The 14,525-nt window shown below is 31.4% G+C and overlaps 2 protein-coding genes across 3 annotated transcripts; both read right to left on the reverse strand.

The window, feature by feature from the left end:
* Nucleotides 1-971: 971 nt before the first annotated feature.
* On the reverse strand, nucleotides 972-4,915 carry LOC111291199 (plastid division protein PDV1-like). Of its 2 annotated transcripts, XM_089767933.1 has the most exons (4): nucleotides 4,434-4,915; nucleotides 2,435-3,213; nucleotides 1,589-1,669; nucleotides 975-1,513 (listed from the first exon to the last, which is right to left on the reverse strand). In XM_089767933.1, the coding sequence occupies exons 1-2, from the start codon at nucleotides 4,743-4,745 to the stop codon at nucleotides 2,698-2,700; spliced, it is 828 nt and encodes a 275-aa protein (XP_089624059.1). In that variant the 5' UTR covers nucleotides 4,746-4,915; the 3' UTR covers nucleotides 975-1,513; nucleotides 1,589-1,669; nucleotides 2,435-2,697. The 2 variants fall into 2 exon arrangements, with proteins under 2 accessions (XP_089624058.1, XP_089624059.1); XM_089767932.1 differs by having other exon boundaries at nucleotides 972-1,669.
* A 375-nt stretch (nucleotides 4,916-5,290) lies between these two features.
* LOC111289972 (low affinity inorganic phosphate transporter 4-like) lies at nucleotides 5,291-7,327 on the reverse strand. Its single transcript, XM_022881342.2, has one exon. It carries the CDS (start codon nucleotides 7,288-7,290, stop codon nucleotides 5,692-5,694), a length of 1,599 nt encoding a protein of 532 aa, XP_022737077.2. The 5' UTR covers nucleotides 7,291-7,327; the 3' UTR covers nucleotides 5,291-5,691.
* Nucleotides 7,328-14,525: the final 7,198 nt, after the last annotated feature.

Consider the following 14,525-nt stretch of genomic DNA (forward strand, 5'->3'; position numbering starts at 1 on the left):
CGGTCAAAATGGATCAATGGGATAAATCTAACCAAGATTCACCGTACTCTTTGTAATGAAAATCTAGTTAACCAAAATCATGATTAATTAATGCTAATCATTACCTTTTAGCTCAACGATCTTGTCGAAGCCCGACCATTCAAATGCCTAATAGTGCCCATGGCAACCGTCAATCTAACCATGGGCCCACAAAATCAATTCAATGGCCTGAGTCGAGCCACATGCTAACTAATATTAGAATTTGTGGGCATTTGATTTTCTTGACTTGGGTCCAGACCCCAAAATAAAAATGGGGCCTAATACACAGTAAGGTGATGAACACGTGAAATCTGTATGGGATTTGCGCACCCAATCGCAGTCCAGTCAAGCATTTTTTTTCCTTATTATCCTAACCACGTGGCTATATGATGAAGTCTCAATCGGACTAATCATGAGACACGTGGTTGGGTTGACATATTCATTGATGCTAGTAATATTTACCTGCATCAGACCGCAAGGCATGGTCTGAGTCAGACCGGGAAGAGAAAAAATAAAAGAGTAAAACAAGTGGTGGGAAGGGCAACTTTCAAGGTTGTTATGTGTCAGGTCCCTAAGGCCAGAAGGCTTTATCTTTCAGCTGCCGACAACAAGGTTATGGGAAGGGAGAGGAGGGAAATTTGACAATCTTTGAAAGCTGGACTGGATTTCTCCAAGATAAAGTGGATGTTCGTATGACTCCTAATTGCAAGCTTTTACATTAATACGTGTACCCATGTAGTATACTATGGATTGTGATTCACCTTTCAAAACAGAACAAAACAATAGCATAAACTAACTTTTCTCTCATGCTAATGTGCGAACACTCGACTTAAAATACATATGAAAACTGTGGAAGATATTATAATATAAATATATTTCTTCTTCTTTTATTTTTTTATTTGCAGTTTACATTTTGGAAGTCCAAATTGTCCCATGTTAACTCATATTGGTTCGACATTTTCACACCGAAAACATAAAGATATCATGTCCCACCTGGGATTATACAAAGATTACAAAGAGGAAACACAGTTTGACATAAAAAGAGGAGGATGTTTTCTTTTTGTCTTGTAATCTGTTTAATTTGTGATTTTGCTTAAATATTGGAGCTTTGAGTCATGGCATCCAATAAGAAGTCAAAGAAAGTGTTTAAACACTACAGCTGCAAATTATAGGGTTAATTATGGTTTCTGCCAACTAAAACCTTTGTCAAAAGCCCTAAACAAAGCTAAACTTTCCGACATTCCTTGCATGATGGTTTTGTAATTTGTCATCATTCTTCTATTTACGTGTGGAAACGTCCTCTTTTTCTTTTTCATGCTTAATCTTTTTGAGACGTTTTTCCCATAATGGAGTGGGAATGAATCTTCAGAGGACAGAGGATACATATTGGAATTGAATTGGATAAAATATTCATAGAATACTTCAAGTCAAGCAAATCCACTATTAAAGGCCAATGAACCGTGGGGAACACACCAATTTTCTTTAACTTCCTTTGCTGGAATTAAAAAGAGTGGAAAAGGATATTAAAAATGTTAGAAAGAAATATCCGAAATAAGAAATGCCTGCTTACCAGATATTCAAACTTGGGCCATGAATTAGTCTGCCAGATTGATCTTAGTATGCTGAAGAGATTGTGGTGCAGGTGGTTAGGCTGTCAATTGAATCAAAGAGCCATGTAAGAGTGACACAAGCTCTGATAAGTGGCAAGAAGATGGGGAAAATATAAACAAACGAAATGAAAAGGAAAACTTATAGGACACTTCACGGCGAAAGGAACCTCAAATTCCATATGGACAATGTATTGGAGTTGAATTGGAACCTTATAGCACACTTGTGAGATGTTTTTCGTGAAACAAAATTGGAAGCGTACACTCAACGCGCGAGAATTGAGAATTTGAGATGCCATTCTAGGTTGTCGGGTCAGAGAAACACCAGATTGAGTAGGGTTTTCTTATATGGGTCTAACAGAAGGTGACCAAAGCCAGACACTGGCATTAAAGACTTCAGGTCCCTAAAATGACTACGGCTAATTACTCAGAAAATTAGAAAGTAAAATAAAGGGTAAAATCTCAAACAATTGGAAAATATTTATAATGTACTGTAACTTCACTGTGAATTAATTGAGCTGAAGGCATATATAAAGCAAGCCTAGGCATCCCGCTCTACAAGAATTTTGGTAGGAAACAAGAATAATTTGCGTGAGGTCCGCAGGTTCCATTTTTCATAATATGATGAATTTCTCAAGCAAACATATATCACACATTAAGGTGTAAAGGGAGCCCTTAGAGAGGAGGAGATTAAAAGGTGATATAACTAAGATTAGGCATGCATACACAAAAACATTAGTTAATAATAGGGATATACACACAGAATTGTGGAGGTAATGGAAATATGATACTCTGTAAACTGGGATTACCTGCTTCACTATCGTTTCTACTTTCTAACAAGGAATGTGGCTCAACAACAATACCAGCAAGGCAGAAAGGGCAATCAGCATTTTGACAACAGCTCCAACTAGGGCAATACATAAAAAAGGACCAATTCCTTGCTAACATGCTCAACTAAACACTCTTGAAACTCCCGTGGGAAGAACTGAAAGAAAGAAAAGCTTCTTCAAATTTGAAAAACATCATGACCTCCTTCCTTTGATAAACCTCTAACCCAATTTTAGTCTTCACCTTAACCCCGGGCCAAAGACACATCCAACTGGTTCAAATGATCATAGGATGAAGGCCGTTCCAGTTGAGAATACTTTCTCACATTTCCGTGGCCGTTGATGTTATCTTCTTGTGTGTGTGGATGCTCTGTGAAAGCAATCTGATGCAAAAGCAGCGTTGCTACCATGCTAACTGCGAATAAAGCTGCATTGCTTAGTATCCCACCCATATGATCAAATTTCAGGGATTTCTTTGCAAAGTTGAAGCTAGAAACAAGAACTTTGATTAGCATATTAGAGTGCTTCCCTTCATGTGACACGAGTTTCTCTCCAGATGGACTAATGGGTATACTGTAAAGGTTTTCAGGTGAAACAAAACAGCTAGCACCATGTATATCTCTCACAAAAGCTAGAGCTTCATCAATCACTTTGTACTTCTTACCATGGTGCTCAGCCAATCTCAAGGCAAGAATTATTTGGCTTTGTTCTAATCGTGCAATGGCTGCATCTCTCTCTGCACGCTGCCGTATTTGTACCGTCTGTAAACAAGAACAAAAAGATATATGTAAGAGATCCATGTGCCATGCTAATTATTGATCTCCCAAAAACTGTCAACACATAAATGCAAAAGCAAACAGGAAAGATCAGAAACTGAAAGTGAAAAATGAACATCACAGCACCTCAAAAAAAAAAAAAAAAAACAATAATCCAAATGGACCAAATCCAGTGTTTTTCACTTGGGATTTTGAAGCAAGGTCTGAGGATTCAACCCATTAGTCGGTGCAAACTTGTGCATTTCCTAGCATTAAATCTCGTATCAAGTTCCTTCTCTTACATTTTACTGTTATAACACCTTCAATGAAGTTCACAAAATGGTTCTGGATACCAATGTGGTCACTAGGCATGCCATAGAGACATCTCAACCAACTTTTGCTCATCCTGTGATTCTACTTCCAAATCCTACAATATCTCCTCTTCGTCTCACCATTCTCTTCAGCATCCACAAAACTAAAGCAACTTCATTTCAAATAAAGCTCACTTCTATACAAGCTACATCATACATATCATAAAAATCCAAATACATCTCCTCATAATCTCACCATTATCTCCAGACTCCAGAATCCACAAAACTAAAGCAACTTCATTTCAAATAAAGCTAGTTTCTATAAAAGCTATAATGTAGCAAAGCTTGAAAGTGCAACTATTGAACAATTGCCTGAATGATTCCTTTTTCGCTTTATTCCTTCTAAGTCCATGCCCTCGATCCAAACACAAAACCTTCATAATTACATCTGTACCATCATACAAATGCAAAAATCCGCCACTCAGTTCCCTATATAACCATTAGCAACTTGATTTCTGCTGCTCATTTTTCAACACTCTATTCCGTACAATATAACTTGATTAATAAGATTCTCAAATCCACAAACACATCATTGATGCATTAGCTAGGTAATAAAAACAAAAAGCAACCCACAAATCGACTTTTCTTTCCTTTTTTAACGTTCCCTTCAATTCCTTAACAACCAAACAGAACTTTAAGTAAAATTAGCAAAACGAGAAGCAAATTTTAGAAATTCACTTCCCATTAAAGTAGTAGAGCTGGTTTCATTTAGTTATATAATTGAACCATTCTCATAATCACCCGTATATGGATTTTACTTAAGAAATTAAAAGTAAAAATATAACCCTAAGCAACCAAAATCATCAACCAAAACCAGCGAATAACCGCAATCGAAAATAAAGCAGTTAAACTGACATGGAAAAATTCGAGCTGGTCCTCGAGATTCTCGAGAGCCGTTCTGATAGCATTAAGACTCTTGGCCTCTTGAATTGTGGAGCCACCATCTTCGATTTGGAAGTCTTTGAAAAAGACGAAGCCGGTCTTATTATCGTTGCCGACAACGACGTCGTTGTAGAGCTTCTTCTTGTCGGATTTTCTGAGGACTTTGATGGAGTTAAGGAAGTGAGCTCGCGAAATCAAGTGAATGGCGTCGCTGAGTTTGTCGTGTAAGTCCCAAATTTTCTCTAGAACAGCCTCGACTTCCTCGATCTCCATATCCCATTTCATTTCTGAGGTGAAGGTAAAGCGAGGGAATTTCGGCCTTTCGGGGATGAAGGAAATGTCAATTTTTTTTTTCTAGGGTTTGGTTTGGCGCCCTTTCTGTTATCCTAGAGGTTCGCAGATTTGACTTTTTCTGGCTCGGTCCCTCGCACGGTGAAAAGATATAACCGAAAAAATTCGAAATTCAAATGAATTTTCTATTATTAGCGGCCCCTTATCATTGAACTCTTAATCCATACTTCGATATAAGATAGAATTGTCAAAGACATAAATTATTAGCATAAATATTCCACCTACATTTTTTGGGTAAATCTTAAAAAAAAATTTTATATTAATAAATTAGTAATAAATAAATATTATATACTATCCAAAAAATTATAAGTTTTCACTTTATTTATTAAAAATATTAAATTTACTAATAAATTATGTAAATTATAAATGATATGATAATTTATGATACACAAATATTATATAACATTTTATATACAATACATTAAGTAAATAAATTTTAAAATAATTTTCTTCCAAGCAAGATATCAATTGATCTTAAATACTTAATTGATTTAGATTTTGATTGATTTCAGTGAAAAGTATAAATTGATGTGATAAATTTAATTAAGTAAATTAACTTATTTTGTATTTTTTTTCATTTAGGAAAAAACCATAATTTTAAAAACTAAAAAAAAAAAAAATTATAAGTTGGACTATGTTTATAGTTTATGGTTACATATAAAACGAACAAGGAAAACCCTTGGGCAATAGCATAAAATGGGCTAGATGGTAATGGCTTTAGTTCTTACTCACAGAACAGACAAATCAAAAGCAAACCAAAACAAGGCAAAAAACTGTCGTCTTTCGCCCACTTATTAAACAGTTTTTCTTTTTTCCTCGCACTTGAAAACTAGCTAGCTTGGTAATCGTATCATCAACGTCCAAAGCTAATAATTTACTTTCAAATGGCTTCCAAATGGCCGCCTCCTTTCATTGTAACCGATCGCCTGGCGGTCATCTGAGTCTCGTTCTGGCCACCACCATCCTCGCCCGAAATTTCTTCTAAAGAGCGACCTTTGGTTTCTGGTACCAGGAACGTGAAAAAAAATCCCAACATATTTGTAAAGGACAGAATCATGATGGCAATCCTGATTGAGCTTACTTTCTGGTCCAATGTATATGTTTGCACCACGAAAGCCGCAATCATGGCTCCAGCCTTCCCTGACGCTGCACTTAGTGCATGGCAAGTGGACCTCAACCGGGTAGGGAATAGCTCTGCTGGGAGCACAAAGGTTGTACTGTTGGGGCCAAAGTTCGCAAAAAAGAACGTTAGCCCATAGAGAGCAGCAAATAACCACTTATTGTCTTCCTTGAGATACTGGTATTTGATGCCAAGAATCAGCATGAACAAGGACATCATGAAGAAGCCCACTAGTTGGATGATGAAGCGCCCAAGCTTTTCTATGAAAAGGACGGTGACCCAGTACCCCGGGAATGTACCAAGCAAAGCAACGATGAACATGGCACGCGAGGTCTCGAAGACTTCTTCAATAGCGTTGATTTCAGAAGCCTTTTTGACGAGACCCATAGAGGGGAAAATGTCCTTTTGGGTTAGGCTTTGGCTGTAGAAAGCAATATCCAACAAGAACCATGTGGTCATTGTACCTATCAAATGACGCCCATGGCGTTTGAAGAACTCATGGGATAGTAACGAGTACTGGTTTGCTGCCCTGAATTGGGAAAGCTTCTCTGTTTCAACTTCGAGTTCGGTGTCAAGAACCCGACCCATATCAGCCGCCGCTTGCTTGGCATTTCCTTCAATAAGAGCAGTGTAACGACCAGTTTCGGGCATCTTCATCCGCCAATAGAATGTTAAAAGAGCTGGTAAGGCACCGAACATCAGCACAATCCGCCATAGATAATCTGCTTGAGGTTGGGTCGAGAAGATAGGGTCATCTTTGAATGACGGCGCTTTGTAGCACTTAAGGAAGATTGATGAAAGAATCATCGAAACTAAACCAGCAAATATAATCCCCACACCTTGCATGGCAAAAACCGCTGCAATGAATGCCCCGCGGGTTTTTTTGTTAGCATATTCAGACATAATTGTGGCAGAAAGAGGATAGTCGCCACCAATTCCAAAACCCAGCCAAAATCTAAAGAAACAAAGGGTTCCTATCACAGATCCGGAGGTGGATCCAAATGATAGACCTGAGCAAATGGCGCAAATCACCATGAGTATGAGAGTGATCCCATACACTTTTTTGCGGCCTAGTTTATCACCAAGCCAACCAAAGATTAGTTGGCCGGTAAGAGTTCCAAACAGGGCTACACCCGTAACCCAGTTGTTAATGCCTTTTGGGAGCTTTCCCGGGTTGTGACTAGTTGGATTGTAGAAGTAAAGGCGGCCCAAGAGTTTGGACACGGTTGTTATGCAAAAGAGATCATAGGCATCGGTGAAGAAACCCATGCCAGCGATGACAATAGCTTTCACGTGGTACCATTGTGTTCGAGCCGTGTCCAGAGCTTGGAGCAAAGCTAGATTATCGTCTGACGCCATTTTTTTTTTTTTGTGAGCTTTGCCTATTAGCTCCTTGATCTGGTTGCAGATTTTTCGTCTTTGTTGGCTCATTTTATATAGGAAACTCTATTAAAGGCATAAAAACAATAGGGCTACAAACGTTGATACCAAGGGCTTGGGGTAAGAACAAGAAATTGAGAAGGGAATATGAAGGATATTCTACAAGCTTTCTATGAAAGGATATGCTAATGAAATAGGGACACGCAAAAAAAAAATTATGATGCCCGTCTGTTGGGCTAAACGATATGTAATTATTAATTTATTAAAAGAGTTTATATTTGATATATTATCGGTATATAAATTTTATATATTATCAATAAATTAGATGATATTAATTTATTAATGAATGAATATTAACTCTTAAAATAAATATACAAAATTTTAATTTTTTTTTAAATTTACTTATTAATGATATGTCATCATTTTATTCACTTTATTAATAAGATTATATCATTTAATTTATTGACAGTATTATAAAATTTATACATTGATAATATATTAAATATAAATAGTTATCAAAAGAATAATTAGTAGTATTATGTAAATGTTTTATTATAATGGTTTGAAGAGGCTGTGTATTTTATGGGGCATATCTATCTTTGCAATATGGAATAATCCTTGTGATTCCGTACGACCGAATGAGTTTTATATTGCCATTATTATAACTATAAGCACATGGTCTTAATCATGTTTTGATAACTTCTATGCATATATACATACAATTACTATTTAAAAAAAAAAAAATTACTAAACTATAGCTCATTGATATAGTTGAGTTAATAAAAATATATTCTCACACAAAGAAGGTAATTAATTCTTGCTGTGTGTTTGGACGTATATTGTTCTTCATAGTCCTAATTTTTTTTGTTTATTTTATATTATATTATATCGTATAAAGTTATTGGATAAAATGTGATGACGTGAACTTCTATTTGAATAAATTTTTTTTCAATAAATAGAATTTATTTATATTCAAATTCAAGTAAAAATTTAATTTTTTTATAAAATATAATTAGATATAAATTAAAAAAGAACAATAATTAAATTATATACATTAAATTATTTAAAATTATTTCATATTATTAATTTATTTACATAAACTTTTTATAAAATTTGATGTTTCGTGCATCGGTAAATTTTACAGATATTGCAGGTTAAGTATGATATTTAAATGCTGGAATATGCGGTTGTAGATTTCAAATTTTTAATGGTGCTTTTGGATAAGAATTTCCAAATTTTAAAAAATTTTATAATGTTAGGATTTTAAAATACATCAATTCAAAATAACATAATTTATAATTGCATTGTTTGAATAATTACTTTTTAGAAAAGAAATTTTAAATATTAAAATTTGATAAGATAAAAAAAATTATAACGGATAAATAATGATATTAGAGATAAAAAATTAAAATATTAAAAAATATATAAATAATATGGGTGTCATTAGATTCGTAGAAATACGTAAATATTATTAACAATATAAAAATAAAAAAATAAATTTTCTAATAAGTTTTTGTAATTATAATCCAAGAAAACAAAATTTGCTTCTTAATTCACTCATTCAAATAATTTGGGTGACAATTCTAATTTTTATTTTAAAACTTTAAAAATCTCTATACAAATAAAATCCCTTCTTAAATCACTCATTCAAATGCATCTTAAAGTATTTCTTTCATCATCAATTCCTGGCCTCCTCCTTTTACAAATGTGACACGTTTATTTTTCTGAACATAAGACCTTAATTTGAAATATGTATGTAGCCACGAGGCGTAAATTTATTGCGAATTATTTGAGTTCAATTTGATAAAGATTTGAGCTTAATTATATCATTTTTGTAGTCAAGTTTAAATTTGAGCTATTATAGAATCAAATACTTTAATATTTGACTCGATAAATTTATAACTCTAATCAGATCTTTATTTATAAATATATTTTAATATATTTAATATAAAAATAAATGATATAAAAATATTGTATTTTATGTCTATATTAACAATTTTATAGAGTTTAATTGAGTTTATTGAATTAAGCTAAAACTACTCGAATAAGTTACGAGTGAAGCTCAAATGCAAACATAATAGGAGTGTTCATTTGATCAATTCAATTTATATCAGATCGAATTATTTAAAATTGAATTAATCGAATTATGTTATTTTATTTTCGTTAATCAAACTAAATATTTTAATTTTGAAAACTAATTAACCAAAATTAATTATATTGGGTTGATTAATTTTTTCAGTTTACAAAATAATAAAATACATTAAGTTAAATTATATTTTAAATTCTTAAATTCTTATATTTAAAATAAATTAAATAAAATTATTTAACAAAAAATTCAAATACCAAAGTATTTAAGTTAAAAATTTTAATAATTTGAAATGAAATAGGTAATTTTATATAGAGGTTTTATTATATTTCAGTTAATTATTATGTTTTTAAATCAAATTATTTGAAATTTGAATTTTTTTTATAATTAACCAAAATTAATTTGATAACCAACTGATTAATCGAATTAAATCAATCCAATCGATTCATTCAGTTAAAATCAAATTTTAAATACCCTTAAAACATAAGGCTTGATTGAGCTTTAGATACGCTTTAAGCATAATAGTTGATTGCTTCGATTCAATTATATCTCTATTCTGGAATTTGTTGTCAAAATTATTAGATTGTTTTTCAAATAAAAATAATGTAAGCACACATTTATAAAAAGTTTTTTAATTTTTATAAATTTACAAGTATAAAAATAATTACAATGATAACAAAACTATTACATTTACACAAAAAAAAAAATTAAATCAAACGATCAAGCACGTAATTGAACTAATACAACATAAAATTAGAAAAAATTCATGTATTGTGAGATTTAAATTTAAAATGCCACAGTTTCAGGGTTTCCTTATACCATTAAATCAATGTTTCATTCATTATTGTTTTTTAATGAAGAAGAAAAGGAAAAATAATTGAAACTTAATATTAGGATTAGCTTCAGAGTAGGGGAAAATATATACAATGACAAAACTAAGCAAATTATTTCATAGAAAAATCGATCAATTGATTGATTATGGGCCGGAAGCCCACAGCGCATACGTTTCTGCCATGATTGGCATAGCACGACCTTGATCATGCTAAGGCAAAAAGGTGGCGTAGGCCATCCTCCTTGTTGGACTGGACACTCTCTAAACTTTAGCCTCTTGTACATTCTTAAACGTATATGTTAATGTCCAATCTTGAGCTGTTCTAACGTTACTTTAATTATTGAAGAACAATTGGGTCTTGGATTGGATTGTAACGTAAAAATCGAACCGGACGGTCATTCGGGAGTTCAAACTTCAATGCCAGCATTATTCCAAATGACGTTCTAATGGACACCTTGGTATAATAAATTTATAAAGAGTTCATTTTTATATATTAACAATAAATTTTTTAATTTTACAAATTAAATTAAAAAAACTAATATATATTTTATTTTTAATATATTCTAAAATCTAAGAAATAGTTATCATTTTATTATTATAAAATTATTAAGTATAAATACTTAATTTTATTTGAGACAATTTGAGTTTATTTATTTTTTATGTTTAATTTAAACATTTTGATATGGAATCAGAATAAACTTTTTAATTGGATTTATCAAATTGAATTAGTTCGGACTTATTTTGGATGAATAATCTTTTATCATGTTGTTTGGGTCAAAGCCCATTCCAATTTAATTTTATGCAAGTCTTAGTAGCTTTAGAGGAACGTAGAAGTCTAAATTTTAATTTTAAGGTCCAAATTCAATAATTAAAAATTTATAAAAATTAAAAAAAAATTACCTAAAAAAAAAAAGAGAGATAAGGTCAGTTCCTATAGTAGCGTTCCTTTCATTCCTTTCCCCGTATTGCCTTCACAATTTTAGCTCTGCATTTTCCCTTTCGCATTTCCCATTTATCTTTAGTATAACTTTATCAAACATCCATTTTCCTTCCATTAAAGGTGAAAATAGTTCGGTCCGGATTGAAGAACAATTGGGTCTTGGATTAGATTGTAATGTAAAAGTCGAATTAAATGGTCATTCGGGAGTTCAAACTTCAATGCCAACATTATTCCAAATAGCATTCTAATGGACACTTTCATATAATAAATATGTAAACAGTTCATTTTTATATATTAAAAATAATTTTTTTAATTACAAATTAAATTAAAAAACTAATATATATGTATTATATTTTTAATATATTCTAAAATCTAAAAAATATTTATCATTCTATTGTCATAAAATTATTAAATATAGACATCTAATTTTATTTGAAACGATTCAAGTTTATTTGTTCTTTATGTTTAATTTAAACATTTTGATTTGGGATTAGATTAAGCTTCTTAATTGGATTTACCAAATTAAGTTCGTTCAGACTTTGTTTTTGATAAATAATTTTTTATCATTTTGTTTGTGTCAAAGCCCACTCCAATTCAATTTTATGCTAATCTTATATAGCTTTGGAAGAACATTGAAATCCAAAATTTAATTTTAAAGCCTAAAATGATTAATTGAAAATTTGCAAAAATAAAAAAAAAAAGAAAAAGAAAATTTACCCAACAGTTCCTATAATAGCTTTTCTTTCATTCCTTTCCCCGTATTGTCTTCACAATTTTAGCTCTACATTTTGCCTTTTCATTTTATCCCATTTATCTTCAGCATAACTTTGCCAAACATCCATTTTCCCTCAATTAGAGATGAAAATAGTTTGGATCAAATTATATTCGGTTTAATTTTTTCGAATAATGCATAATATTATAAATTTTTAAAATTCGATTTGAATTCAAATATACATTCTTTTAAGACTGACATAATCCAAACCAAATTCTAGTGGTTTAGTTAGGTTTATTAGTTTTTAAATTTAAATTTTTTTGTTTTATATATTATTCTAATAGGATTTTTAATATATTTAAATAGATTTATATATAAAATAATTATTTTTATTTTATAAAAATTTAAAAATATAAAAAAACTAATAAAAACTTATAATTCGGTTTGGTTTGATTTTTTTTTTTAGTTTTCACATTTCAATTCGAAATTTTATCTGAATTTAATATATACATTTAATATATGAATTTGATCCGAGTTGAATAAGAAAAAACCAATTTGAACTGAACCGAACACTGTGGTTTGGAATTTATTTTCAATTTTTTTGATTTTTTCTCACCCTACCCTCCATCACAAGCACCCTTACTTTCTCTCTCCCTAAAATATGGCAATGCCATTGCTGCAACAAGGATAAGTCTAAAAGCAATTCAATTTACAAGTCCTTCCATTAGAGGTCTAATTTTACAAAATAACACAATTCACAGCACATGATGGTGAAATGGATACACAAAAATTTTGAGACCTTAGCATCCACAATCTCAAACGACCTCCCTTTACTAGAATCACTGCACCACCGAACCATACTCGTCACCACCATACCTAGCCTTAAAGCCACCATAGTTGACACCACCATTTTCATGGTGCCCAAAATAGTAAAAAAAAAAAAGATCACACTCACACATATATAGATATCTTTCAACCACCACATCCTTGGCTCACCCACCACCTAATTGCTATAAATAATCAACCCAATCACCACTTTAAAAAACCAAATCGAGAACCAAAAATCCTCTTTTTGTGTTTTTAAAATCGAAATGCATACACATAAAAAAAATCCTTTGCTTCTCTTTTCAGACACCCAAAATAAGATATCAAAAGCACAAAAAAATGGACTTTTTAATGAATAACCTAGTCAAGTAAAAAAATACAACGCAACAAAAAATTAAAAAAAAACCTAAAAAAATAAAAGAAGTATTTTTTAGAGTGCTTCAGGTTTAGCATGTTTTTTGGGTCAAAAGTATTTTTAGGAGTTTTACTTTATGTTTAAGTAGTAAAAAGAATGAAAGAAAAATGAAGGTTGAAACCACTAGCAGCAATTGTGTGTGAGAGTTGATGATGGCAACATAAGACCTTAGGTGATTGGAATGGTGGAAAGGAAAAACAAGGGGACGATGACAACATATTAAAATTGTATAAGAATCGGATGGTGGGATTGTTTTTCGACGATTTGAAATTTCAAGCTTGACTTAGATTTAGAACTTTAAAGGTTGATTTTGAAAAATCAAAGCTAGAAACAAATATCTGGAGGTTGAGGAAAGCTTGGGTTGAAATTTTGAGGTTGAATGGTGGTCGAAAGGGGTGACAACTGGTGACAAGATTTTAGGTTTGTTTTGATTTTTTGTCAGCTAATGTATTTTTATAGAGATATGCTTTATTAGCGAGAGAGAATGTTGGAAAGAAAAATGAAAATTTGAAGGTTGTTTTGGCTTATATTTTAGAAACAAAACGATGTAGTTTTGATAAAGGAAGAAGAGGAAAAAAGTAAGGCCCAACCCAAATTCTGCTAAACCTGACTTAGCTCAAGCCTAACCTAAAAGCCCACCTCACTTTGGGCAACTTAACTTCTACTTTTAGGCTTCAATTCAGAACTTAAGTAAGGTATAATGTATTTTTTTATTTTAGACCCATATATTTCTTTTATTGTTTATATTAGTTTGATGTTTTATTTTAAGAATTAATAAAATAAATAGCTATTTGCAATAATAATACAGGGAATAAAAAACCTATAGGGAATTGTGTTGTTTTTAATATATACATATTGTCTTTAGATGTTAGTCAAAATGGTTTTTCTAAAAAAAAAAAAAAATAGAGAGACAAAAAAAAAAATACATTTAGACAAATAATTTTAGAAATTTTACCTAGATATTGGAACATAAAGTTATTTGTGCAAATGGGGTAATATATTTATTTTAAATGAAAATTGCAAGAAATTTTCAAATGAATGATTAATTATCCTAAATTCTGCTTAGATATTAGGGTATTAAAAAAATTTTCCATCATTAAATAATAAAGAAAGATATAAAAAAGAAAGATTTGAAAAGAATGAAATAAAATGGCTAAATGTTCAAATCAAGATTAAACATTTAGGTGATTGCTTAATTCATGACCAAACGTTTTAATTCGTACAAATAAGGATTAAACGTTATCGACTTGTAATAATGTAGGATTTATTTCAACAGTAAAAGGGATGTGCATGTTATGTACCGTTAAATTATCCACATGTAAAAGCCATCACAGATAAACATGACATAGAATATGACATGAAATTAACTTATCCATGTATAATGACAACCCAATTAGGATTTTG

Source organism: Durio zibethinus, chromosome 11, assembly GCF_047325235.1.
Source record: "Durio zibethinus cultivar Kanyao isolate XHJ-2024 chromosome 11, ASM4732523v1, whole genome shotgun sequence".
Taxonomy (NCBI): domain Eukaryota; kingdom Viridiplantae; phylum Streptophyta; class Magnoliopsida; order Malvales; family Malvaceae; genus Durio; species Durio zibethinus.